This window comes from Gavia stellata, chromosome 3 (genome assembly GCF_030936135.1).
Source record: "Gavia stellata isolate bGavSte3 chromosome 3, bGavSte3.hap2, whole genome shotgun sequence".
Lineage (NCBI taxonomy): Eukaryota > Metazoa > Chordata > Aves > Gaviiformes > Gaviidae > Gavia > Gavia stellata.
Genome location: NC_082596.1, coordinates 13,151,850 through 13,177,781, shown reverse-complemented (window position 1 = coordinate 13,177,781; position 25,932 = coordinate 13,151,850). Strand labels below are relative to the sequence as shown.

The following is a 25,932-nucleotide window of genomic DNA, read 5'->3' as shown; positions in this document are numbered from 1 at the left end:
TCTAAAATCATACTGAAGACAAATTTGAAAGTTTTGCAGAGCAGGAGGTTATTCTCGAATATATGACTGTTAAGCTCTAGCATTTCACAGCCCCACTGAGCCAGAAATAAATGAATTCTCAGCAATTTAAAAGAAGTGGGATATTCATCCTGTTTCAAGAAATGTCAGAAACACCTGCTACTAGCCTCTTCAGCTAGGACCATCTTTTACATTGGTCAACAACTACTGCCTTGTTACTTATTCGGACTGGCACTGAAGTAGGCACAATAAGAACAGATTTATGATGGAAGGGTAGATTTAAAAAGGAAAGAGATCCATTGTTGGTGATGTAGGATCACAGGGACATAGGAAGTGAAAAAGTGTTGTCAGCACATGGGCAATGCAAAAATCATGACTTCAATCATCTCATACATAGGCAGTTGAAAATAGAGAACTATGTTACATGCTCAAGAATTGTCAGTAGCTTTTGGCAAAACTCTGGGAGGGCAACCTACATCCCTTATCCTCCACATCTGCCCACCAGGGTCCTTGCGTGTGCCCAACAGGTCTCTTGCTGCTGGACCTCTGTACTTGTCTTGGTAAGGAGAGCTACAACCTTTCTGAGGCTGGAATGAAAAAAGGCTCTCTGTCAGGTGGAGTGAATTCTGAGCTGCTTTGTGCTCAGTCACCTTTTTGTTTATGGAAACCAACCTGCTTGGCTTCCTGAATACTGTTTAAACTTCATGTCTACTTGGTAGAGAATCTCACTGTGTATGTGATGAGATCAGAAGTCGAGCACTTCCCACAGCAAACAGTCTGGTTTTGTTCCTATGCCAGAAAGGATTCATTTGGGATTAATACTTCCCTGCTGAACAGCCAACAGTTATTATGTTCCAGTGCAAACAACATGCTGATAAAACAGAAACATCTTTGCAAATACCACTGCTTAATTGGCATAATATTTTACATCATCACTGGAGAGTGATGAACCAGCCAGCAGTTTGGGGGTCGTATTGGTGGGCTGTAGTTTTGGGCCATGAGTCCTGATAGCTGTGCTGAGCAGAAGGCAGAGCCTTGTTTCCCCATCAGAGCACGGGAGATCTCACGGCTCTGCCTTTGGGACTGACAGGGATTGGTGCAAAATAGGACAGCCCTAAGGATGTTTCATATCCACGGCCCAGGCAGCCTTTGATGACTGGGAATGCATGTATGGGGAAGGGAGGGAGAGGAGTTAAACCACTGTGGCTGAATTCATACCTTGACAAGAGACTAACTTCTGACTTGGGACTGATCCTACAACCATGTCTAAACCTTACTTATTATTGTGCGCTATGCCTGCCCAGATGGGACTTATTATTCCTTCCTCTTCTAGCTCCACAGTAATTTGCGGACAAATCTTGCCAACAGTCTTTGGAAAGTCAAAGATTAAGTATGTTGGGAGTAGTGTAAAATAACAAGTCCCTCAGGGAGCAGTAGGATGCGCAGCTGAGCTGCAAAACACAGATTTGAATGCTGAGATCTGGCACTGCCTGTGAAGGGTTGAATCACTACCTGTGAGAAATGGCTTGGTAAGAGATACTTGTCTGCCTGATGTCACGGGAACAAAGCTTGGTCAGGAACAGTTCCTGTCCAGGATGGAGATCCAGGCTTGTTTTTACACCCACAGGGCTCTAAGTGAGGTATCGGCGCTGGTTATAGGCTGATTATAGACCCCTCCTGGCTGACCTGGCAATGAGGCTTCTCTCTGCCTTGGCAGCTGAGCAGGTTTCTTTTGCAGACTAGCACAGACCCAAGCCTGTCACTGATGCTTCATTGCTTCTATAGATATAGTAGGTTTTTATGACGTTGCAAAAGTAGAACCAAAGGCATTAGCAGGGGTCCGAGCCACTTTGTGCTGCCCGAGCCACGCTGCAGCACTCGCTGTACCAGCATGTAGGTGGGAGGGGAAGCAGGGGTGCACAGACCTGCCAGCAGCTGCTCGGCTGCCCTGAGGCAACGTTGGGATTACAGTTCAGTGCTCCCGAGTACCACCCCTCTGCACTTCTGTATGTTTTTCTCTTCCTAAAATAAAAATTTCTAGTAAAGCAAGTGCAAAAAGATTGAGTTAGAGATGATATCACAAAGCCAAGGTCCCCCTGGGTAGGGCACTGAATGTAATACTTCACTTCTACAAAGCATTTATTTTATTTTTCAAATTTGAAATATTTTCCTTTACATCAAAGAATCTGTCAGTTCAGTATTCAGTAAGAAATGCACTCACTGAGGGTAACCCGACAACATTGCTCTGCACCAGCCAGGACTTGCTGCAGTCGGCAGGTTCTGGCTCTCCATCCCTGGCTGACCGCCCTGCAACACGCTCGCTGAAGCTGCAGGAAGTATCGGGAAAATGCTCCTGCTATGGTCCCGTACGGGTGCTTCCATATCTGCACTTCTCTTGGCCCATGATCAGCTTGCAGCATCACTTACAAAAGTCAAATCCTGCTTTTTATACTAGGCTCCATCAAACGTCTTTACTTATTTTCAGCTGGATCATTAGCTGGATGCCTCTGCCTAGTTTTTAACACAGGGATTCCTCCCTCAAAAATTACAGTAATCCCATTTCTAGGTCCACTCAGTCACTGAGATAACATGCCAATTTATACCTGCTGAGGAGGTGGCCTATTTAAGTTTCTCAGTTTTTCTAACCAAGTATCTCTTTCTTTCAAATAATGTTGTTCCAATGCTTTGAGGACTGCCCAGCAGCAGACGATTTAAAGTTCAGGTTCTCTGAAACGCAACAACAGGAATTAAGTCCTATTTGTAGCTGCTTGCATTTGGCGGCAACGTGCCCAGTTTGGGACCATTTGGCTGAGTCCAGACCCCACAGAGCAAAAGGCACTGGGTCCCTCAGGGTTTCAAAGGTGATTGAGAACACCATTCTGCACCCATTAGAGAAACCCAAAACAAAACATGTGTATTGCTAGGTGCCTATAGTAGTTGGGAGGAACCATTTTGTTCAAGGGAGTCATTCCTTAGATGCAGTGGCCCATGTCTATAAATACTGTGGTTTTGATCAGAGCACTTCTCAAACAACACTGAAGCCTCCTGATGCTCTTCCCGTGGGACAGGTAAATGTTTTAAATCCATTAACTGAACAGGCCACCCAAAGCTACATAACTTTATGGATGTGGCAGGAGTGAACCTGGAAACAGACTCAATAGGTTGACTATCTTCTTATCCCTTCCCTTCCACTGGAGACCTGGCTTAGCCTAGGACTGGTCTGCTTTTTTATGAGAGAAGAGGGGCTGAGTCATTTTTTTAACATATTGACTATTGAAAACCTCCCCTTATGTAATCTTTCTGATCCATTACACTCCTATACATCCTGTAACTTGGTGCTGGGCACAGACCCCACCTTGGTTTATCAGGCTGCTCAGAGAAACACCCCCTTTGTAAATACAAGGGAGATTTCTGTTCAGCCTCAGGTTCATAAAATGAAAACCCCAGCACTTTCTGTTCAGCTGTTCCTGTGGCACAGAGCAGTTCATCAGGCAGAGGGACTGCTGCCCCATGCCGCCTTGCACAGTAGGCACGAAAGCATCGGCTGTGGCGGGCAGGCGATGCTCACAGCCTGGTGCGCGTGGTGTTTCTGCTGGACGGCAATGGGAGATGCGAAGCACAGTCGGCCTTTGAGCACAGCGGGAAAAAACGAGTTCAGCAAATCTTCCTGAGGGTGGATTCAGTAGGGGACGGGAGAAGGAGCAAGGCTCAGGGAAACGTAGCCCTCCAGGCAGCGATTTGTGATGTGGGTGTTTTGTGGTCTGTGACGGACGGCTGGTGAAGGCAGGATGCCCGCGGTGCTGTTCGCTGCCGCTTTCCTGTGTTAACACCACAGCTAGAACCAGCCCTCTTTATTTTACACCGATTTCAATATGATGCTGCTAACCACCTGCTGAAGACAGCTTCAGTTTTGGCTACCACCTCCCTGAAGCCTGTTATCCCAACCCTGGACACCGTGCCCTGCTGAGGGCAATTATTGTGTGCTGCAGCAATAGCCAGAATTATTCTGGTGACATTTTTCACTGACCTTGAGGTGACGGCTGGTAGAGGCCAGGACCGCACTGTGTTTGGGCCAGGATACGTGCACAAACAGGGACAGTCTCTGTCCTGAATAGCTTTCAGTTTCACTAGCGAAGACGGGCAAAGGGTGAGGGGAAGGAATCATCAGTACAAAGGTCGTACAGGTAGGAAAGACCACATAGCCTGATTTCAATAATTCAGCACGTATCTTCTGTAGAGCAGCCATCACTTTTTTAGTGATTGATAATAAAAGGAAAGGGTAGTTCCTAGGACAAGACTCTCCATTGTACCAGGTGCTCTGCAAACATGGATTGATTTCAGTGTATATATAGACACATGTATGGAGCTTACTTCTGCCTTACTAGTTGCACCGCAGCTCTGGAAACGTAACCTCCGGGAAACATGAGCAGAAGTTGCAGCTGGAAGCATAGCACCGTGGTCCTTCCCGGCAATGAGAACAGGAGATCCCACCCTTGCAGCCTTTCCTTGCTGTTACTACACTTAGTTATAAAACAGTCAGTGGGACTTCTCCTCCATGCCAACTCTTGCCAGTCTGGAGGCACACGGACTGAGGAGCAGTATACATGTTCACATCCACATCTTTCAGCATTAAACCTCTTAAAAAAACCCTGTCGGCAGCTCAAGGCAGGCATCCCCTGTAGCCTGGGGGCTCATTTGCACCTCTTTGCACATTGAACCTTGACTGTTAAAGTCTGTAAGTCTGAAAACATTTCCCATGCAAAATGAAACAGTCAAGACTCTCTACTTTCGCCTTTTTTCCAACAAAGTGTCTCCTCTTTAGAACTTTTAATCAAGAGCTGGTTTTGTTACCATCTAAAAAAAAGGAAAAAAAAAGAAAAGAAAAAAAAGAAAAAAGTCCTGATTAGGACAGAGCAGCTGCTAAAAGGTTGCCTCAGCTTTTGCTACTCAGGTACTAATTGGGTGCTCAGTATAGAGCCACTCTTTCCAGCTGAGGAAAGGGCATGCTTGCTGGCTTGTTTCAGGTCTTATGGGAAGTTTTGTGCACTTAGGAATGAAGATGTTTGGGATCCAGGTGGTGTAGGTGGCCGGCAGCCTGGGAGGGAGGCTCTCAGCCTTCACAAGGAGAGTTTGTTTGCCTGCCAGGATGCTGGTGAGCAAAACTGGTCAGCCACTGGTGGGTACTCAGGGTGCCCAGGACTGTCTCTCCCCAGCAGCATTTTTCTTGCAGAGCTGCCAGTTCAGCTTATTCAGTTGCAAATTTTAGCGCAAGGTAGTGAAACTGTTGTGTACTGGTAATGAATAATTTTGAATAATTTCTGAATTTAGCCCTGCAAGAGAGATGGGGTTGGAAGTCGTGAAATGAAAAGGGGTTTTTTTTCTTACTTTCTTACTTTTTTTTTTTTTTTTTTTGATGTTACCAGACCATGAGCAACCCTCCAGTGAGAGGGCTGACTGGCTGCTCATGGTGTTTAGGATTTCATCTAGAAACAGAATACTTTAAAACCTGGCTTTGGTGAATGTGCTTTGAAGTGGCAGTGTTGTGTGGCACGTCCCAAGGGACCACACTGTTCTGCTGTCAGCCAAGTCTGCCTGGACCAGATACGCTATTATACATGTCGCTAGACCCTTCCTTAGTGTAGCTCATGCTTTTCACTGAAAAAGTTATTAAGTTTTTTAAGGGAATTGGGTAGCTAAAGCAACAGTAACTGCCTGGGGCATAAGCACATTATCACTGAAACCTAAGGCATGTTCTGTGGGTGTTTTCTGGTTTTATTATTTTTTTTTTATGGTGGTGTGTTTCTGTTGGAAACAGAAGGAAGATGAGAGAAAGTTAGAAAAGAAATTGAAGAAAAGCACCCCCAGAAAAAGCCAGAATAAGAACTTGCGGCTAACTGCGAACTTCAGAAGGGTGAACGAAAAAAAAGCATTTCATTTTCTACTCCAGTGGAGAAAAGGGGATTTTGCACATGCTTTTTGAAGATACAGGATTGTATGAGATATCTGATTATATTACCATTTCTCCTCTTGGTGAGCTTTGCCCAGCCACTCAAGTCATACAAGAGTATGACTGGTGCCGGTGAAGGGCAGGGCAGCTTCTGGACAGCTAGGCTGGAAGCTTGTACCGTGTTGAACTGAGGCAGAGCCAATAAGCCTGACCTGCAGAGGAAGAAACAAAAAGGATGCAGAATTTTGAACCTGGCTGATCACTTGGGTTAAGCTGCATAATGTTGTTTCATTTCTCTGCTGCGTTTCTCACTCCAGTGAAACTACTGATGCCTCACATGCTATGGGTACTTCATCACAGCAGGGAACTTAATTATGTATCTTGGGAAGAATGAATTCCTCCCTTTTCCCTGCTGGGGTTCAAATACTTAATTCCAAAGGTGTCCTCAAAGAGAGGTTCAGCCTCACGGCAATAGACTATCTTTTCTATGGGTCAGTTCCCTCTTACTTGCATCAGACGAGGTTAAGAAAAGTGTGAAAATGGTCTGGTGGGAAGCATAGGACAAAAGAGGTCTTGTGCCTCTCTAACCTGTTCTCAGCAAGGACTGGAGTCTGTCCAAGAGGAAATGTCAAGGAAGTAGCTGTACATACGAGGCTGGAGGCAAGAGCTGTGAATAATTTAAAAGTTTACTAACTAAAAATAACATGTATTAAGCCTTTTAACTGGGAAGACGGGAGGAGAAGGGGGAACCACAAACCAGAGCCCTGTATGTTGAGTTGCAATAGAGAGGAGTCAGGCAAGTTATGGGTGGAAAAAGTGAGAAAATAGAGAAAACTAAATTATGTTCTTATATTTATATATATATTCTATATATTAACTGGTTGTAAATACATGAATACTTAAATTAGGCCTATTTTTCCAGAGAGAGGTTGTTCCGTCTGTCTGAAATGTGAACCCTTTCCAGGTGTCTTTGTGGCTGCAAAGATCTCCTTGTCCTTTTAGCTCGAGCTGTTGCTGGAGGGCAGCGTGTGGCTCGCTGGCTTGCTCCCACAGGTCTCTGCAGAGCAAGAGGAGTTAAATGTTTGCACAGGGATAAGTCTTTGTTCTGGTTCAGTGTTTACCAGCTTGACTAACCAGTCACCACATTTGCTACCTATAAGTAGATGAGTCTTAAATACAAATATGAGCTTGGAGAGCCTGTTCACAATGTAAAGGGTAGCGACTGGAAGAAAAACAGCAGGATGGAGCCCTCAGCAGTGGCACCTCAGGCCCACAGGTATGTCTAATACCCTCAGGGAATTCTTCCAAGGTTTGAGTTAAATTCAGCTAATTATATTCAAAGACTTCTTGAAGGAAAAGAAAATAAACAAGTCCTTTAATGCTTGTTTAAGTGCTCCTGGCAGAAGTTATTATTATTGCTTGTATTTATCTATTCCATACTGCCTTGTGCTTTCTTTAACCATTTCTACCTGCAGAAAGTCAGGGTAAGACTTTCTGAGACCAGCAGGTGATGGCTCAAGCTCCCTGTGGAGGGAGGAAAGGACTCTAAGAGATGCAGGAACAGGAGAAACGAAACCCCTGTGTGTAATAACTGCATTCTTTATTTTGTGAGCATATATTAGTATGTAGTAGATCTGTTAGCCAGCTCTTGTGCATTGACATAAGAAAAGCTGTTGAATATGCCCCTTAATTCGCACCTGTTCAGGGTGTGGCTTTACTGTCATGACTCATGAAGTGTAAGGATGTTAAACGTGTCAATAAAAAGTCATTGCTTTTCTGCAGAAGGGACAGGATTTGAAAGAACTAAGGCTGTATGTGCCTGGGTAAATGACCAGTGTTTGCAGAGGTCCGGTGCTGTGGAGCTGCTCTCTCTGAAGTCTTCTCAGAGCTTCGGCGTTTAGGATCGTTTGTGGCAGCACTGTGCAAAATTCAAAAGTTCCATTGTAGGTTGTTCAGAGTGTGTTTGAATATAACTGGTATTTCTTCTTCCAGATCATCTTTTAGTTATTCTGCATTATAACAGCATCTAGAGAAATAGAATCTTTTAATTAGAATGCTAAAAACATAGAAGCAACTGGGTCAAACTGTAAGGTCTCCTTCACCCCAGCTTCTGCCTCCCAAGAGGGGCCAAGTGTGGACACCTGGGAAAAGAGTCTGTGAAACAGGTATGAGCAAGTGATCCTGCCCTTAGCAGCTTCATGCAGTTAGGAAGTTTATGAGCTGGATGTATATTGGAACCTCTGGTGTCAAACTCCACAAGTTTACCTGAAATCTCTTTGAATTCTTTGGTTGCAACAACCTTCTTTGCAACGTGTCTTATGATTCATGTGTCTCACTGAAGAATACTTCTGCTCATTTGTTTTAAACTTGTTGCCTTGTTTAAACTTGTCCTTGAGTGCTCCCGTTTTGTGGTCTGTGGACTGAAACTGAGAAACTCCTTCTATTCATCTCTTCATGTCACTCATTGTTTTATAGCTCACTTCCAAACACCACTTCAGCTGCAGTTAGACAATACGGTAAATCCAGGTACCTCTCAAGAACACGGTGATCGCATGAGATTGGGCTAATTGGGGATGAACTCACCTCCCTGTTCAAGTGTGTTCCAAGAACAGATTTTTTTTTTTTACTAGCAGGCTTTATGCTGGATTAGGTATAATTCTGGCAAAAGCTTGTGTTGAGTGCTTTAATCATTCTGACAAAAATGTGATAATGAACCCCATACCTGATTCAAATCCAGTGTGACTGCCAGGTGACCCAGCCATGCACAGATCTGATATTTATGATCAGGGAACCACCAGAACATGAGAAATACTCTATGAGGTCAGATCCAGTATCCATCTGGCACGGTGCTCTGTCTCCAGCAGTGGCAAAAGGAGGTAATATTCAGGGAGAGCACGTGAGCCTGGCCACTTTCTGTGGTCCATTCTCTCCAGCACCCAGAACATTTTTACCATGAGTGTTAATGGATACATCCTTGCCTGGTCCTTTTAGTATTTCTAGACCTGTTTCATCAAGTGCATCCTCATTCTAGTGTTGGGGGTTTTGCTGAGTAACAAGCAGCTCTGCTTTCACCTTATTCACCAGCTTAAACTTACAAACTTTGATCCTATTCCCACTTTGTCACCCCTTCTCCAAATGAAGAGTCCCAGCTGTTTCAGTCTCTCGTAAGGTGGCTTCTCCCACCCTTTTTCTGTGCCTCCTCTAACCCCGTTATCTTTCTGGAGATGTGGAGACCAAAGCTGCACACAGTATCCAAGATATCAACCTGAACTATTCTGTGATCCCGTCTTACAATCTTGTGTGGGTTCACCAATGCTTTAGAGACAAAATGACACTCGCTGCCTTCTTCCTAATAGCCATCCTGACAATACCCAGCACTGTGTTAGCTTTTTTCACTGATGCTGCACCCTGAGCTGCTGACTTCTGACACCACCAGTAATGACTCCAGGACGATCTCCGTGACTTTAATTGCCAGTTCAGTGCTTCTCAGACATGCTTGATTATTTTTACCTCACTACACCACCTTAAAAACACAGGCTATCATCTCTTTTCCAGGCTGAATAAACTCTGTCAGGAGCCATTACTCTCCTCTGAACACACTTACCCGTGTTTTCTGCACATTGCTGAGTTTTGAGTTCCTTTGAGAGGGGCAATCAGAGCAGCAAGCAGTAGCCAAAATACAGTAATTTAGTGGCATATGGTGTTCCTGGTTGTATTTTTATCTCATTTCTTAAAATTCAAATGGCTGATTTCAGTTTTGACTGCTGCAGTCCAATAAACAGAAGTTTTACAGAGAATTATCCACAAAGATAACAAAATTTCTTTCCTGAGTTGTAATAGTTCATTTAGAGCCTGTTCTTGAATGTACAGAGTTAGTGTATAACTAATATTGACCACTGTATTGTCACCTCGCATATTTGTTTTCTTATTGGTGAGATATTAATAGTTCAGACAAGACATATAATGTCATACTGTCACATAGATGTGAAAAAAAACAAACTTCAGAACTGATACCTGTGTGTGCCACAGCTGGTTTTTAAATAGCAGCTTGTCATACAGGATTGCGTGTTCACCTGGAGGAGCTGAAGCTTTTCCATTGCAAATCCTTGGACTTGTCAAAACAGCAGAACCAGTGGGAAATCAGGAAAAATGGAAACAAGTTAAGACAGCTAGTGAGAGCTCCGAGCTGTGAAAGTACCACAGCAGAAGTTATAGATTTGGGGATAAAGGGAGTCTCATTACTGAATCAGGATAAAGTATCTGACAATATATTGTACGAAGCAACCCTACACTGGCAAAGGAGATAAATTAAATGAATCCACAGGCAAAATCTTCCCTTAACTTCCGTAATCCTGAGAAAAGAAGGCATGAAATAAGTACATCATTAATAATTCATGAAGATGTTTTTTGCTTTCCGTATGTCCAAGAATATAGAAGTTATTTTATTCAGCCCTCTTTGACAATTAAATGTAATGTTATAAATTTCTTCCCCAGGACTTCATTTATTATCACAAATTGCATACTAGCTTAATAAAAAATGTTTCTGAATTAACCAATTATGCTTGCATTATAGTTTTAGATTGATTAGGCTTTTTATTTTGAAGCCCCATCTTTGTATTGTAATTATGTTTTACTCCTTGGAATGAGTGGTTTAAACTATGAGATAATTTACTTTTCCTTTCAATTTCCTTGATTAGTACGTATTGTGGAAGTGACAAAATGAGCCAAGAGTCTTTCTTATGTTTTTGCATTTAAAAAGGGAAGAGAAAACATTTTTATAACCTAGAGAATTAGGTTCTTTTTGCTTGTGTTTATTTGATGAAAATTAGAACTAATCATGTGGAGGTAATTATTCATCTGGTACAATACTGTTTGATCTACTGCAAAACTCTTTGGAAAATGAAATTATGTTGAAAGAAGCAGAAGGAGCTGCAAAAGGAGCTGCAAAAACAATTACAAACCACCTTGCAAAATGCAAATAACAAAATGCAAAGATACAGACCCACCTAACAAGTTTTACAGTCATGTGTGAGAAGGCTGAAGGCTGTTTTTCCTCTTTCTTCAGTTTCCAACACTTTCTCAGTCAAGGCAGTCACTGTACCCATAGCTTTGCAATCCTTAGGCACTGGAGTTGGCTCAGATCTGAGCTGCACCAACCTTTGATCATCCCTGAACTAAATCATTTTGATGGTGCCAAAAAGTTTGCTGAGACTGCTGCTTCCAGGGAGGAAGGGAACTGGGGGGAGAAGCAGGGCAGCTGCTCCAATAAGGATTTTCTGCTGCCGGGAGCATGCTGGCAGCTCACTCACCCTGTCCACATGAGGACTTCTGGATGGTCGCAGGAGACAGACTGGTTAAAACAGGGTTTGTTTCTGTGTCTGCCCTCCGTGTTTCCAGATCTCACTCCCTGGTTTTGTTCCTCTGTGCCCACCAGAAGCACGGCTCACACACCAGCACTAGGGAAGGGCATCCCAAGGCTCATGGCTACGAAAATGGACCTTGACAAGCATATTGGTCTAATGCAGGTTAAGTCCAAGACTGGGTTTTGCTTGAACAAGAGGTAGAAAGCTGCACTGAGAGGGGGCCTTGTGGAAGGGGATAGAAGGTTCCTCCTTGAGCTACACATGCTTGTGTTTAGGTGGCTCAGGCTATTCTTCTGACTTCATAACCAATGGAGAAGTATTTTCTGCCATCCTACAGTAAGTGTCTAGAGTGAGTTAGATAACTTTCACCCTAGAAGTGCCCATTTGTCTCTGGATGATGTGTGACCATTCCCACAGCAAGAAGCTATTCTCCTCATATGTCAATTCTGTGAGCACATGGACTTCTGGAAGGATTTTGCTGGAAGAAGAAACTAAGTTTAAACAATGTGGAGAAATTCCAAGGAAACTGAGTATTTAGTAAGGTCACTTGTACTCTCTTGCTGACAACTTTGAAGCACTTTTTTTACCAGCTTTCCTTTAAATTAGACTGCAAACTGTAATTATCGGATAGCTGTGAGAACATCATGCAGTGCAAGAAGTGATCGTGAAGCCTCTGTGATGACTGGACAGTTAAAATGAAAAAGAAAGGGCATGAAAGGATTTTTTTTTAAAGTTAACAAGCTGGAAAGCTGGAAGCTGCCATGGATAAATCTTGATGAGAGGAGAATACAGTTTGTGATCTTTTTCAAAGAGTATGAAAATTAATTTAGAGACCCAGTGGACCTGTGGCACTGATAATGGGAAACGAACCCTTGTATTTACAGATTTCTGGTGAAAATCCAACATGGTCTGAGTTATAGTCAAATGCTGTGGTATGGTTGGTGTCCCACTCTTATTTACTCTTTATATCAGGGAAAACGCAATGAATCACAGTCATAAACTAGGTCCCACATTGCCACTGCACATATGCAGAAGAGAAAAAGTCCTTACTCCAGATTTTTTTATAATCCCCATGTGGAAGGAGCTGGGAGACTCAATCCTCTATGAACTAAGCAATGTTCTTGTTTAGGTGAGATGACTGATTTTTAATTGCTTCTAATCAAGACACTTACAATGGGAAACCTGTTGGTAGCCTGTAGCAACTCTTTCCTCCACCTTCTCTTTGGACATTAATTTGTTTTATTGTATCTTAATAATATCTTAAATTAGCTTGTTGGATCCAGGAAGGAACAAAATCCTTATCTGTGTTTGTGCATCATGTAGCATATGGGGGCTAAATCCTCACTGAAGTTTGTCAGTAGTACCAAAATACTAACAACCTCCAACCTCACCACAGGTCCAAGACAGATGAAAGACTTTTTCTGCACCCCTCCTGATTTCCCAGGTTCTTGCAGTGCCATGTTTGTCCCTTGCTGACAGCCAGGAGGTCCTGTGGGGAACATGGGAGACACCTCCTCATGACATCTTAGGGGTCTACCTAGAGGTCGACCAGTTTTATGCCTGGCCTAGGGATAACAGATGGGTGTGAATAACTTTGGGGACATTATCAAATCTGGTGAGACTGCATGGAAGCCTGGAACTTTTCCTTCTTGGCAACATTTTTCTGTGAAAATTTTCACAATCTTGGGGAAAAGGGGAGGAATAATTTTCAAGTTTTCAGCAGCTGATTGAATTTATGTTGAAGCTGTGGTGCAAAGAAACATTCTTTGTGGACATTTGAAGAAAGGTTACTTTTTTTTTTTCTTTCCAAGAGAACAAACTTTCTATCACAAAAAGAGTATCCACAGAACATTTTGAAGAAGCCTAAATGATTTTATTAAGATCGTGGATGTCACCCATGTGCACAATATTTGGAGCATGTACTCTGTCACTGGATGACAAGCAGTTTACACATCAAAGTGATGGAGCCTCTCTGTTGTGAGGGACTGATACCTTCAGTTCCCTGAAAACTCAATTTACTTAGCTTAGACCTTTACAGAGAAGATTCTCTCTGGCAAATCCCATGTATAATGAACACTGCCCTGCTATCTTGGCGAACACCCCATGCTCTTCTCCTTTCCCATAGTTGAGCCTTGCAAATGGCTTGTGCTTGCTGCCTCTCTGGTGCTTTTGAGGGACACTTCTCTGCATGGTCACAGCTGCCCTTGGCCGAGGTAACTGGTGAGGCCGGGGGTGCAGGAGAGCTCAGGTGCACCCTAATGCCTTTCTGTGCCCAAACCTCTGGCAGACTAAAAAGCTGAGATTGAAATCCGGTTCGCTTCAAAGATACATTTTCCTGTTAGCACTTGTGGAGTTCTCTCAAGCTTGGCTGTTTCTCTTTCTGTCACTCTGTGGCACTTTCTGCAGTTCTGTCTATAAGTGGTTTCAGTGTTAAGTAAGTATAAAAATCGTGGAAGATGGCCCTTTTTCCATATCAGGCTTTATTAATAGCCATTCCCTCCAGTTACCCTCTGACTCCTGCTTTGCTTGAGCCTTTTTTTGTCTTGGTACTACATTTCCACTCGTACTGGTCGGCTTTGGCACACGCAAGAAGTCGTGCATTTTCTGCAATTGCGCTGACATTCCTCTTGGGCCTGGCCAGTAAACTTAATTTGCTTGCTCTGAATACAGCTTTTAAATGTTATCAGCTTCCCTTTCCAGTTTGCAGTAACTTTTTCTCCATAGCTAAATACACCTCAAGTTTGCAGGTGATTTCAGGTGTTTGAGCACTGATTGCTATCAGGTTTGCTCAGTTCTTAGGTGCCTGCTTGTTTGGGCTGGTTGGGCTGTGCGCTCCCCCAGATAAGTTTTTATTCCTACAGCAATTTAGGCAAACAAGTCCTCTGATGATAGGGGAACAAAATGTGCTGAATATTTATCACTGCATGCTTGGGGAAAAAATATGCTGAATATTTATCACTGCATACTTGTGGCCAACAGAGAACCTGAAAAATGTTGCCATTATACTAAATCCTTTGCGTTTCCACTCTCACCACCTAGTTTGTTTGTCAGTAGAGTTAATTAATAGCGCAAAATTCTCGAGCAGCATAGGTTGTTTCTCCCTCTGAAATATGCGGCATATTTATTTCCTTGGAAAAACTGTAGTATGAAATCATGCCCACAGAGAGCTCCTCTTGAACCCATGTGACCAATAATTGGGAAAATAGTGCAGAGCAATGTACTAATAAAAGTGAAGTTCTAGGTGGGTTGAAATCCACCACTGCTCACAAATGTATGTGGGATTTAATGAATGTTTCAGCTCTCAAAATGAGGTGTAAAGAAGTATATTTTCAAAATATAAAAACATGTAATTTCAACATTTCAAAATGAAATGTTTCAGATATGCTGAAGTGTTTTTCTTGACATTTCAAACTGAAAAGGACCAAATTGCCTGCAAACAGAACCACACATTTCACTACTATATAATATGAAATCTGAATTACGTTGATTTCAGCAAGCAGGTAAGTCCTGCAACAATGGGATTTACAGTTTCACCATCAAATAAAGCCAAGGGAATCATTTGCAATGACTTTGTATTTCTGAGTATAAGTCAGGTTGATTTGGTTAATTCAAAATTTTAAGTCCACAGGCTTTTATGTAATCAAAATAGCCTCTCAAGCTCGGTTTGGTTCTACTGATTTCTTCCCCCCCCCCTTTTTTTTTTTTGTTTTAGTTCAGGCATTCAAACTTAAAGGTCCATTATTGCCCACTCCTATTCCAAGCACTGTTGACTTTACCATTAATGAAGAACTTTTGTGTATGTTTCCTGTGTTATCGCGATTGTTTTACCAGACCATGATTGGCAGCAAGAAAAGACATGTGCAGACTCTAAGGGTCATTATTAAACACTGCTTCAAGCCTCCAGAAATCTTCAGAAACCTGGAAAGATTAAACTGCATGCTTCAGTGCTCAGAGATTTGATTTCCACTTCCCAACCCCCTCTCGAATGATGAATCATGCAGCTTAAAAACACACACTTTTTAAAAGGAAGAAAAGATAAGAAAACCATGAAGATAAACAAAAAACAGCCAGTCCTTTCCCAAAATGTAAGGATAACTGTGCTAAATTCCCCACTTTAATCTCTCAGAGAGGTAATTGCGGGACAGCTGGCTGCTTCCCACCCGTTCTCCAAATTCCTGGGTTGAAAGGGGCTCTCTGGGCACAGTTTTAATGCAGAAAATGGTGTTTCTCTTCCATGTTGCTAAGAATGGATGCTGTGCTGAGCCCTGCTCAGGGGCAAGGGGGAGAAGGTCCCATCTTCTTCCCACAGCTTTCCTTCTCTGCAGTGTATCAGTTCCTGCCTCGGCTCTAGGATATGGCAGAGTGGAAGTTGGAGCAGTAGGTCAGGTGTGAATTGGAGACTGCCAAAGTTAGTCTTGTGGTCATACTTTGTTCTGTGCTTGCAAAATGTCAAACAGCATCGGTCTCCTATTGCAGGACTGGTGATCCTGGACCCTGACATGGGGCAAACAAAGAGTTTGGTGGAACAAGGCTGGCTGGCAACCGAGAAGGAGGGACTGGTGGCTATGGGAGGAAAAAGGAGACCCTTTATTGAGGGGAAAATACTGTATGACATTTGTAGAGATATTTTCTTCCGCCCCCATCTTTAAAACCAACTCTACGAAACGCAACTGCTCTTTCTGCTCTCTCTACTCACTGAAGAGCTGAAGGACTGATGGAAGAGTAAAATAGGAAAAGGACAACCAGCACAGACCTCTGAACAGCCAACCTGGGCCTGCACTGTGGCTGGGAGAGGTGCTTTATCTTAGCTCCGCAGCTGTACTGCCTCCCGCCACGGCGAGTTTTGCCATCAGTTTCCCAAGAAGCAGGACTGCCCCGAGGGTCCTTGCGGAATGTCTTGACGTGTTTTGTCTGTCATGGCGACCAGACCGGGGCCACGCTTCCCTGTCTCCCTCTCACCCCACGAATGTACCTCGTTCCTGGATGACTGTGGTAGGCTCCCAGCAAGGAGCTGTGGCTAAAACTGAGTTGAACGCAAGGAATAAGGAAGCCCTAATGAGGCTGTAGAGCCACTTCAGCCAGGCATGATCTGAAAAAAGACCTCACCAAGCTTTAACTGGGTTGGTTAGTTTTAAGCTAGATCAGTTCCCTAGTCCAGTATAGGAAGAAGTGGGAGGCAGAAAAGCCCCACGCAATGGTAGCTGAGGTTGATGCTGGGCTGAAGCATCTCTGTAATGCAGCTTGAGAAGAAACCCTCCTCCAGTCCTGTTCATGGCTTTGCAGCTGGAAGGGAGTGGGAACTAACTAAATAAATGGCAAAAGTTGTTGTGGTGTATGTGCCACCGATACAGTGGGTGTCCTCACCAACAAAGTTTGCACGAAGGCTTTTATATTTATTTCAATTCACTGGGAAACTGCTTTTGATCTGGAACCTGTAATTTGTAAGAAGATTTTATCTCTGGTCTTGTCACAGGCATAAGAAATGTGTGTGAGGGAAGTCAACAGATTGGAAACTTACCTTGGATTTCCTTTCTCTGCCTCTTGCTGTCTTGGTTTGAAAATAAGTTTGGGCTCTTCTCTCAGTATGTTTGCTTGTACACAGCCAAATTTTAAAAATAAACAAGATTGGATGAAGCATAAAAACAGAGTTTTCTCGTTTGCTTTCAATAAAAGGAAAATCAGACTGTAATGATCTCGCTTGGAAATCAAAACTCCCTCTTAACAGATCCTTGAGTTAAATTAGAGTCCAGCACAGAAAAGGGCTTGAAGATATTGCACTGATCACTTTTCTTTACTTTTTCAGAAAGGGGTTGTTTGCTGGCATGAAGCTGAAGAAGAAGAAAAAAGGCGAGAAAGGGTTGACTATTGCAAACAAAGATGCACTGGGTAAGGCCTCATAAATCAATATTGCAACTAGGAAGAGCAGGTGGGGGATTATACTATATCTAATTTCATGTGAACTCATTTGAATTGTGTCTTAGGGCTTAGTATTGATAAAATGGGCAGTAAACTCCTTATCACTCCCAAGTAAACAAAAAGCTAATTCTTTTTGCATTAACTGTTTGGTCTCTTAAGTCCACCTTCAGATTCTGTGAGTTCAGACTGCTGTATCTGGTAGACTAAAACAAAAATGTCAGCCTGACTCTTACCATAGAGAGATGACAAATTTTTGAAAGTTTTTTTTTCTACTCTAGAGATAAATAATTCATTACAGGTGTGTAATTCCTCCAGAAGATCTGCTTCTTCTAGGAACCATAAGAACATAACCTGAGTAGGCTCTGATGGCTGGATAGGCTGGCTCGATAAAGCTGGAAGCTTTACTTGGTAGCCTCTCCTCTTACATGTACAGCAGTTCTTTTATTTAATTTTAATTTTTATTTTTAATAATTATTTTTTATTTTTAACAGATGTGGGTACATCTATAATACATGCAGAGTCTCCTATTTCTTTCCCTTAACACACCATTGGTTTCCAAGCTAAGGATACATTCCCCTGCACATCCTACCACTGTAATTTTTCTCCTATCACCACAGTCCTCCCATTCACCAACACCTGTAGTTCAGCCACAACAAAGTCTTCACCTTCTGCAGTTTTATTTTGCAGTCTTGTGCCTCAAATGTCATGGAATTTTTAAAACATGGACCATTATGTGTTTAGTGCAGCCCTTGAATTACAGTGTTGTAATAAACCCATCATGTGTGTCTTGACTCACTGTTGGGCAGAAACAGGAATACATACTTCGTGCCATAAACATTATTTAGCTAAAGGGCACTATTTTTAAAAAGATTCTTTTCTGGTCCTTACAGCAAGGGGTTTGGGCTTTTGGAGCAGAAAAGACTAAAGACCATTAAACTTCTTACTAATTACAGATATGTTGGAGTTTATTTTTCTTATGTTCTGTGAAATATACCACGCTATAAAAGAGACACTATACTGTAGTGTGCTTCAGTCTTCCATGTGAGCATTCAGATCTCTGGTTATTTCAAATGATTGTGTGTAAATCATTCGATAGATTGGGGTCCTTATGCTGCATCTTCATCAATTTCATTAGTGTCTTTGTGGCTGAAGAGTCCGAATTAGCAAAGATACAGCAGTCACCAGTTCTCTCTTGTCTTGATTGGGATTTGGCCTTAGGAGATCTATCAGGGAAGTGTGCAGTAAGGGAACATTGTCATTCACTGAACCATTTGCATTTTCTGTCACTGGATCCATACAGGGGAATCATTCCTGCTGGTTGGTTATGGACAACATACATATGGTTATTGAGGGGAAAAAAGGATAGCGATTCAGGTATTACAATGTCAGGAAAATGGAGCTGTAAAGGGAAAGAAGCATTGCAAAGAGTTTATATCTCAATAGAAGCAATATGGAACTCACAAAAAGTGGTCCAGGCAGGGCGTCACGTTGACACACGCCTGTCCCCCAACCAGGGGGAAGTTTTATCTGCTTTAGCCTTAGAGCAAACGATACAGACTACTACAAGCCCATAATCAAACAGCATGCTCTAGAGTAAATAGGATATGGCGGGCAGTCATGGCAACTTGGTGCTACAGATGCAAAACTAGGGACAGATGCCTTTGCCTCAAGGGCTGAAAATCAGGCTATGCCTACACGGATACAGAGACAAGTTCACCTCCCCTGTGTTCTAGGGAGGTTGGACAAGAGCCAGAGGGGTAGTTGGGGAGAATATATGTTATATGAGATTGCTAGTGGAGGAACCTTCAGGAAGCTGGCTCATGCCTGGCTGCCTGGCAACACAAGCAAAAGTTGTCTGTCTGTACCTGTCTGGTGGTTTGCCTCAGAGTAGGGGCTTGTGGAAGCCAGCCAAAAAGGAACATTCAGACCTGATAAGAGCTATCCAAGTGAGTTTTACTGTACAATGGATGGTCCTTTGCTATCATCACCAGTTTCTAAACACCCCTCAAGTGACCATATCTTTGCAAAGAGAAAAGGAAGCACTATTGCGACACTTTGTCTAGTTTTGTAGTGGGAGCACAGTGCAGTAGAGTACTTGTAGAAAATGCACTTGGATGTGTTTCTTTTCATTTGATGCAAGGTCATCCATAAGGTCACCTAAGCCCCTCGGTATTGCTGGGCAAGTAATCTTTACTGTTGCAGGTACCACTTGACAGCTTTTAGGCCAGAAATAAATCATGTCCAGAGTCACTGAGCATTTCTTGCTTATAAATGTAATTATTGGAATGAACTACAGGCACCCAAATTTTAAACTTTCAGCTACAACACACAGCTCCCTTCCCAAGGCAGGTGTTGAACACAGAAATGCTCGGCAAGGGGCAGAGATGCTGGCAGGACTTCTGTCAGACCAGAAGGACAAAGCAGAGCAGTGTGGGAAGGGCTTCTCTGGCCACATGTAGATGTGTACATCTGAGCTAGTTGCTGAGACTCTCTTTATGGTCAGGAAGAGAAATAAGCACTTCTGGAAGCAATTTGTCTCATCTGAGTATAACTCTCTACAAGCTCTTCAACTCTCTTTTTCTGTTCTTAATCTTCCAGTTCATCATCTCTGCAAAGAGGAAAGGTGAGAAATGATTTCTAAGCTAGGGTCTGCTTTGGTCATTTGGAAGGGACTGAAGTGTGTCAAGCTGTTATGACAAACCATGGATGGCAGACTCACTGCTGCAAAGTAATACATGCAAAACCCAGCAATAATCTGTCTTTCTAGCAGATGAGAGATGGGGCAGTCAGATATGACTAGTGTGCATGTGCCTGTTGTGGGTGCACATGGGGTGAAGAAGAGCAGCTACAACCACAATTTATATGGTGTATGATTTTGCACAGGAGGGGAGCTGCTCCTGCAATCAATGCTGCTCAATACAAACCACTACTGTATCTCTAATTGTGATACCCAAATAAATAAAATATTCAGTTTATGCTGATGAATTCACTGCTCTTCTTCAAGTTAGCTTTTTGCTAGTATAAAACAGAGGTGGGTTTTACTTTCTTGATTGTTTTCTTCATCAGGTGATCATGATGAAAGTGCAAATCTTCACCATGACACTCTTGGAAGACAAGAAGAGGGAGAGGAAGACCTAATGAACAGCGATGAACTGTCCAATGTTTTTGGATCCTTAAGCCCAAAGAGGAAAAGGTGCTCCTTGGCGTACCTTACCTAACATCCCCCAAAACACCTTTTCCATCCTTCTCAGGAATGGCATTGCCCAAGGACAATACATCTGCTGACAGAAAATCCATTTGCTGACAGCAGTTATCCCTTCACTCCTGCTCTCCCACATGACAAAGTGGGATGTACTTGTCAGCAAAATATTATCAGCTGAAGACAGATTGTCGCCAGATGCTATCCAGTGCAGGGAGAGATTGAAATGGATGCTGAGAGTGCCTCAACTGTGCTAATGAACTCTGTTAATGAAAAAGAGACAAAGGGGACAGCAATCTCTATAGCCAAGAGCTTGTGTAATTGTTTTTTTCATACAGGGGAGGAATGGAGTCAGGTTTGATGGGATCAACAAGTGAAATCATTCCCATGCATGGCAGGTAGCTGCACTGGTCTGTGTGGATGCAAAACATTTCCCTATTACCAAGTATTTAGGAAAGACAGAGATGGTCTTTGCTGATGAAATCAAGCCTAACAGTTCACAACAAAGCTACCTGCCATAAACAATGTTTGCTTAGTGACGAGAAGTCTTTCCAACATGTGTCCAAGTACCAGCTCTCACCTAGAGATGCCTAATGACCTGTTTTGTCATTTAAACAGAGCAAAGCTGGTGACCAGAATTCACGAAGAGGAGATGAAGTCCCAGAACTACCAGGTGAGCAGGGGTGACGCCCCTTATGCGCCTGTGAAATCCCCAGGCAGACTGGACCTGAGCCCAGGAGTGCGTGTGGTGTCCTTCTGCCCCACAGATTGCCATCACCATCATTGAGGCCAGGCAGCTGGTGGGTGAGAACATCGACCCTGTGGTGATCATCGAGATAGGCGACGAGAAGAAGCAAACGACAGTAAAGGAAGGCACAAATGCCCCTTTCTACAATGAGGTAGGTGCTTTCTCTTGAAGAAGGCACTTTCTTTAATGGCTCTGTGTGGCCCCCCACTACTTGGGAGCTCAAAAGGGGATGAACTAAGTTTGTAGCACCTGCATGTCTAAGCAGGGCGGTTTGTACAGGAGCTGTTTGAGTTTCAAGCTTGGCCAAGCACCAGCAATAGCTCCCTTGGGTTTAGCTCTATTAGCTCTTCTCAAGGTCTGTCTATCTTGTTCCCTGCTGCCTCCACCACATCCTGCCCTACTACCACTGCCTCCGCATGTTTTCAAATGATCCATTCGGGAGCTTTGTCCAAACTGCACCCCCAACCTCCCTTTTCTACCATTCCACCGTTTCAACCTTTCCTTGACATGTGTTTGTCACAGCTGGTGACAAATGAGACCAAAATAACTCCCCAAACCAACCAGTCCTTTGGGTTTCCTTGTGCCTGCTGTCCCTTTTGACAATACCCTCTGATGCGGAGTGAGGGCCATGGGCATTTGCGAAGGGCAGTGCTGTGCAGCCATCCAAGGAGGAGAGTAGAAAACAGGTCTGGGCCACAGCAGACAGGAGCCGGGGAGCAAGGAAAGGGTTCTGCTGTGTCCACCGTTGCCTCCTCAGCACCCCCAGTGTCCCACTGGGGCTCTGTGCAGTAACCCAAAAAGCTAAATCACACTGCTGACAGCGCGGGCTACAAGCAGAAGGACGATTCTGATCTGCTGTCCCCTTTTCCCACAGTACTTTGTGTTTGATTTCGTTGGACCGCAGGTGTTCTTGTTCGACAAAATAATCAACATCTCTGTAAGTACCTAGGAAAGCTTAGCACAGTAAGTAAAGGTCATTGTTATTTGTGTCACTTCGGCTCTAAATTATTCTTCTTAATGTAATTAAAAAGAGAAATAATTTTAGGTACCAAGGGTGCTATAAAGTCAGCATGAAGTATAGGAAAGAGAAAGGATAGGGGAGAGGAAAAGGAGGAAAGGCAGCTGGCAATGATTTGAAGGAACATAGCCCTAAAGGAAGATTAAGTGTGCATTTTCAGGGACACTCATTGCTGGCTTGGCAATCTGCAAGGTAGAATGAGAAAATTCAGTGTAATTAACTCTTGTCAGCGTTGTCTTCATCCCTCTAATTTTCAAGCTGCCACTTGTTTCAAACAACTGAGTTGAAACTTCTGAAGTGTTCTCAGTTCCTACTGTTTCTAACTAAACTATCCAGGTACCTTATCCTCAGCAGCGGCTCTCGGGCTGTCCGGGAGTGTCAGCGGCTGGTTGCTGTTAGCATGGGAGTGGGCTCCAAGGCTTCAGTGCTGCTCCCACTGCTGGCTACAAGTCCTGGCAAAGCTGTGTGACATTTCATAACAGCCCTGATGGAAGACACACACGCTCTTGGACTTGGGGCATTAGATAATGATTTGCAGTTTGGAAGGCCGAGTCTATGGAGCCATGCTAATTATCTCACCTGAGGCTCCTGAGGTTCATCACCACATTTAGCAAAGCTGCTAGGAATTAAGGAAGATTTCATGAGATTCTGGACAGTGCTGTATTTGTATTACTTAGAAATATCACAAGCTGTGCCCTTCATGAGCTGTTTTCTGCATTTCTACTGCCAAAAGTCCCACCACTTGGCCAGAGAAATGAGCAGTGAGTTGTTGCCTCAGGAAAGGTTCTCTTTCCCTGAACTGCTTTCTCCATTTCAAAAAAGTACACCAGGAAAGGGTCTGTGCTGGTTGTACTTGACAGAGACAGTCAGTGGTCAGGAGATATAGGAAACATCTGTGCAAAACCTCTTTAGAGATGTTCACTGTGTACCTGCTTTGCTGAGCTGCTAATAAAGTGACTTATCCCAGCTACAAAAGTAAAAAGTGTTTATTTATACATGGCCAGCTGGACAACTAGGTTTTCAATGCTGGTACTAAATTGACGGTCTGAATCCTAAGCTCCAGTTCAAATTCACTATATCACATGCACAGCTCAAATGTATGAAATTCATACCTACATAGGGTATCTGCAGGTCTGACCTTCACTTACCCCTGAGGACAGAGTTTACTACAGGCTCACAATGGCCCATCTTTTGCATGGGAGTAGATATTGTCTCACTGTTATGACTTATATCACAGTGTATGGCCCCTATATGAGTTTCTGACATGGTTAGTATCAGCACAGTACCGAGGCATCAACTCTTGTGAGCTACTTGGGGATGTATAGTTATTTTTCTCCAAGATATGGCCAGTCTTTCCAATCTCACATTCTTTTGATAAGGATTCCATATATCCGGTGGTGGAGGGGAGAGTGCCAGCTTTCTGAGTGTGTCAGGGGTGTGCAGAAATGTGTCACCATTGCTTGCTATAAATCTGCATGGTTTCATCAGGCTCAGCAAACTTATTTGATTTATAGCTGGTGAAGGTGCAACACTAAGAAATTAAAGGTCTTCTAGATAAAAATGACTTTTTTTAAACAAACAAACAAACAAACAAACTAACCCAGCACAATGTTCATGTATACTACTGAAAACAGAGGTTCACTACCTTGCAACATAGTTTTGGAGAATGCAATATACCAGGGGAATAGAAACAAATAGAGGAAACACGTGTGCTGGGAATGAAGGAAACCCTGAGGGATGGAGTTTCACAGCACTTGCTTAGCATGAATCTCACTTAAGGAGAAACAAAGATTGGCAGCCTCCATTACCAGCAATCATTCATGCACTGAATTTGCTTAATTTGTGAAAATGAACTCATCTGCATATGGAAGCTCAAGGAAAACAAAAAAGATTAGTGCCGTTGTCCATTGGTTCAGCAGTTAGCCTAGCTGTATTCAAACCCTGCCTCTGAGGGGAAAATGAGATTTTCAATTTTTCAGCACCTGCTAATTAATAGATTTTTTTCTTCATTAATACCTTCCAGTGCATTCCAGCAACCTTGCAGTAATGCCATAGTAAAACTGAAATGTCCCTTTCATGCTAAACCTGTATCTCCAGTACTGAAATACTCCCCAGTTTAACACTGTGCATGCTTGTCCTCATTCAGAAAATCTGAAGAAAATCCTTCAGTCATCTAAAGAGTCAATAAGTGTGAAAAGACACAAACCTTTAATTAGATATGAAGTAGATGTGATGCTCCCTCTCAGGGAAGACAAGAGGTGTTTGCTATAAGCTTCATGCTCACCTGCTTTGTTACATTAGAAAAAAATGTACTTGAGAAAAAGTACCAGGAAAGATGCAGAGCATTTAACAGAAGCAGTGAGTAATTTCCTCAGCAGTTAAAAGCAACATGCATGTTACAGGGAGTGGAAACCCCCATCATTTCAGTGGGAATAGGGGCATTTACACAAAGGCACCACATTTCACACAGAAAATCTTAAGGACAGAGAAGTGAGGTTTACACGTTTAACGCTCTCTGAACATGCTGCCATGCTCTGGAGAGAAAATGCAAAGAGCAATGACACAACACCACCTTGGACTCACCACATATCCTCCTCTTGTTTCCGGGTCTTAAAGAAACTCCATTTATTTTTTTTTGCTACAGAAAGGCTAAAGGCTTCTTCCCCCTTCAATCCATCCCATGTTGGATCATTTGATTTGGGCAAGCTCCTGTTTCCATGTAGTTCCTCCAAAGCTGTGATTTTGTCTGGCTTCAGGATGAAACCCACCAGTTTTCATGGCTTCTTCCTCACTCCTGTGTGCCGTAGTTCAACCTCATAGAAGTGAGGTCCAGTGATATGATGGGACAGACCTGGCAGGATCAGGGATTGAGGAAAAGCAGCACCAGTGCATGAAGTTTTGGCTTCACACTGGCTCCTCTGCCACATGAAGGTTGCTTAATTTTTAAGCTTTAATAGTAGAGTAAAATAAAACTGCTCCTTTGTCCGGTCTTGAATTTTCAGCCCTAGAAATTCCTTCCATGTTGAAGTAAGGAATTACCAAGGATAACTGAGTGCATTCCCTAAATCACAGGGGCACAGTGGCCCAAGGCATTTAATGGGGAATGATGTTATGTTGCAACTAGAAACCTTCTGAATTTTCTGGTAGATCTTGATGAAGGTGTCAGTGATCTTTACTTTGGAATGTGTGTCTCCTGGTCTTGAAGAAAAATGCACAAAACGAAGTCACATGACAAATCCAATGCAAAATCACAGAAGTCTTGTATCCCTATCTAGGATGTGTAGGTCTAAAACCAGGGTATGATGTCTTCCAGATTCCTAAAATGCTCTCAGAGGCTTGGTTGTTTAGCTCCAACATTTAGAGTTAGCTTGAGTTAGCTTCTGTGGACTTGAATCCCACTAGCTTAGTTTCTCTTTGCAGTTTGGCCAAGGTGTTCCAGACAATTCAGCCTGCTTTCAGAAGCTTTTCCACAACCAAGGAATAGGTTTCAACCTTTTAAGCTATTCTGAAACCAAGTGAAATACATTTTTTGAGAAATACAGTTCTAGAGCCAATCTTCCCTTAGAAGACGTTGCTAGCCTCTGTCTTGTCTGTAAAGTGAAGCACATGCATATACTTGAAAACCAGACACAGAAGTACATAGATCCAGGAATCATGACAAAGGAGAATTATTAATTAAATTTAAAATAAATAAAATTAGATTAATTACTTGGCAGGAAGGAT

At 43.0% G+C, this 25,932-nt stretch overlaps 1 protein-coding gene across 1 annotated transcript in view; it reads left to right on the top strand.

The window, feature by feature from the left end:
* The first annotated feature begins 7,128 nt into the window (after positions 1–7,128).
* Positions 7,129–25,932, top strand: part of FER1L6 (fer-1 like family member 6) — an 81,397-nt gene continuing 62,593 nt past the window's right edge. Inside the window, exons 1-6 of the mRNA XM_059836317.1 lie at positions 7,129–7,241; positions 17,132–17,214; positions 20,311–20,437; positions 21,062–21,116; positions 21,211–21,342; positions 22,066–22,128. Coding sequence (XP_059692300.1) covers positions 7,129–7,241; positions 17,132–17,214; positions 20,311–20,437; positions 21,062–21,116; positions 21,211–21,342; positions 22,066–22,128 — 573 coding nt within the window. The remainder of the gene's footprint in view (positions 7,242–17,131; positions 17,215–20,310; positions 20,438–21,061; positions 21,117–21,210; positions 21,343–22,065; positions 22,129–25,932) is intronic.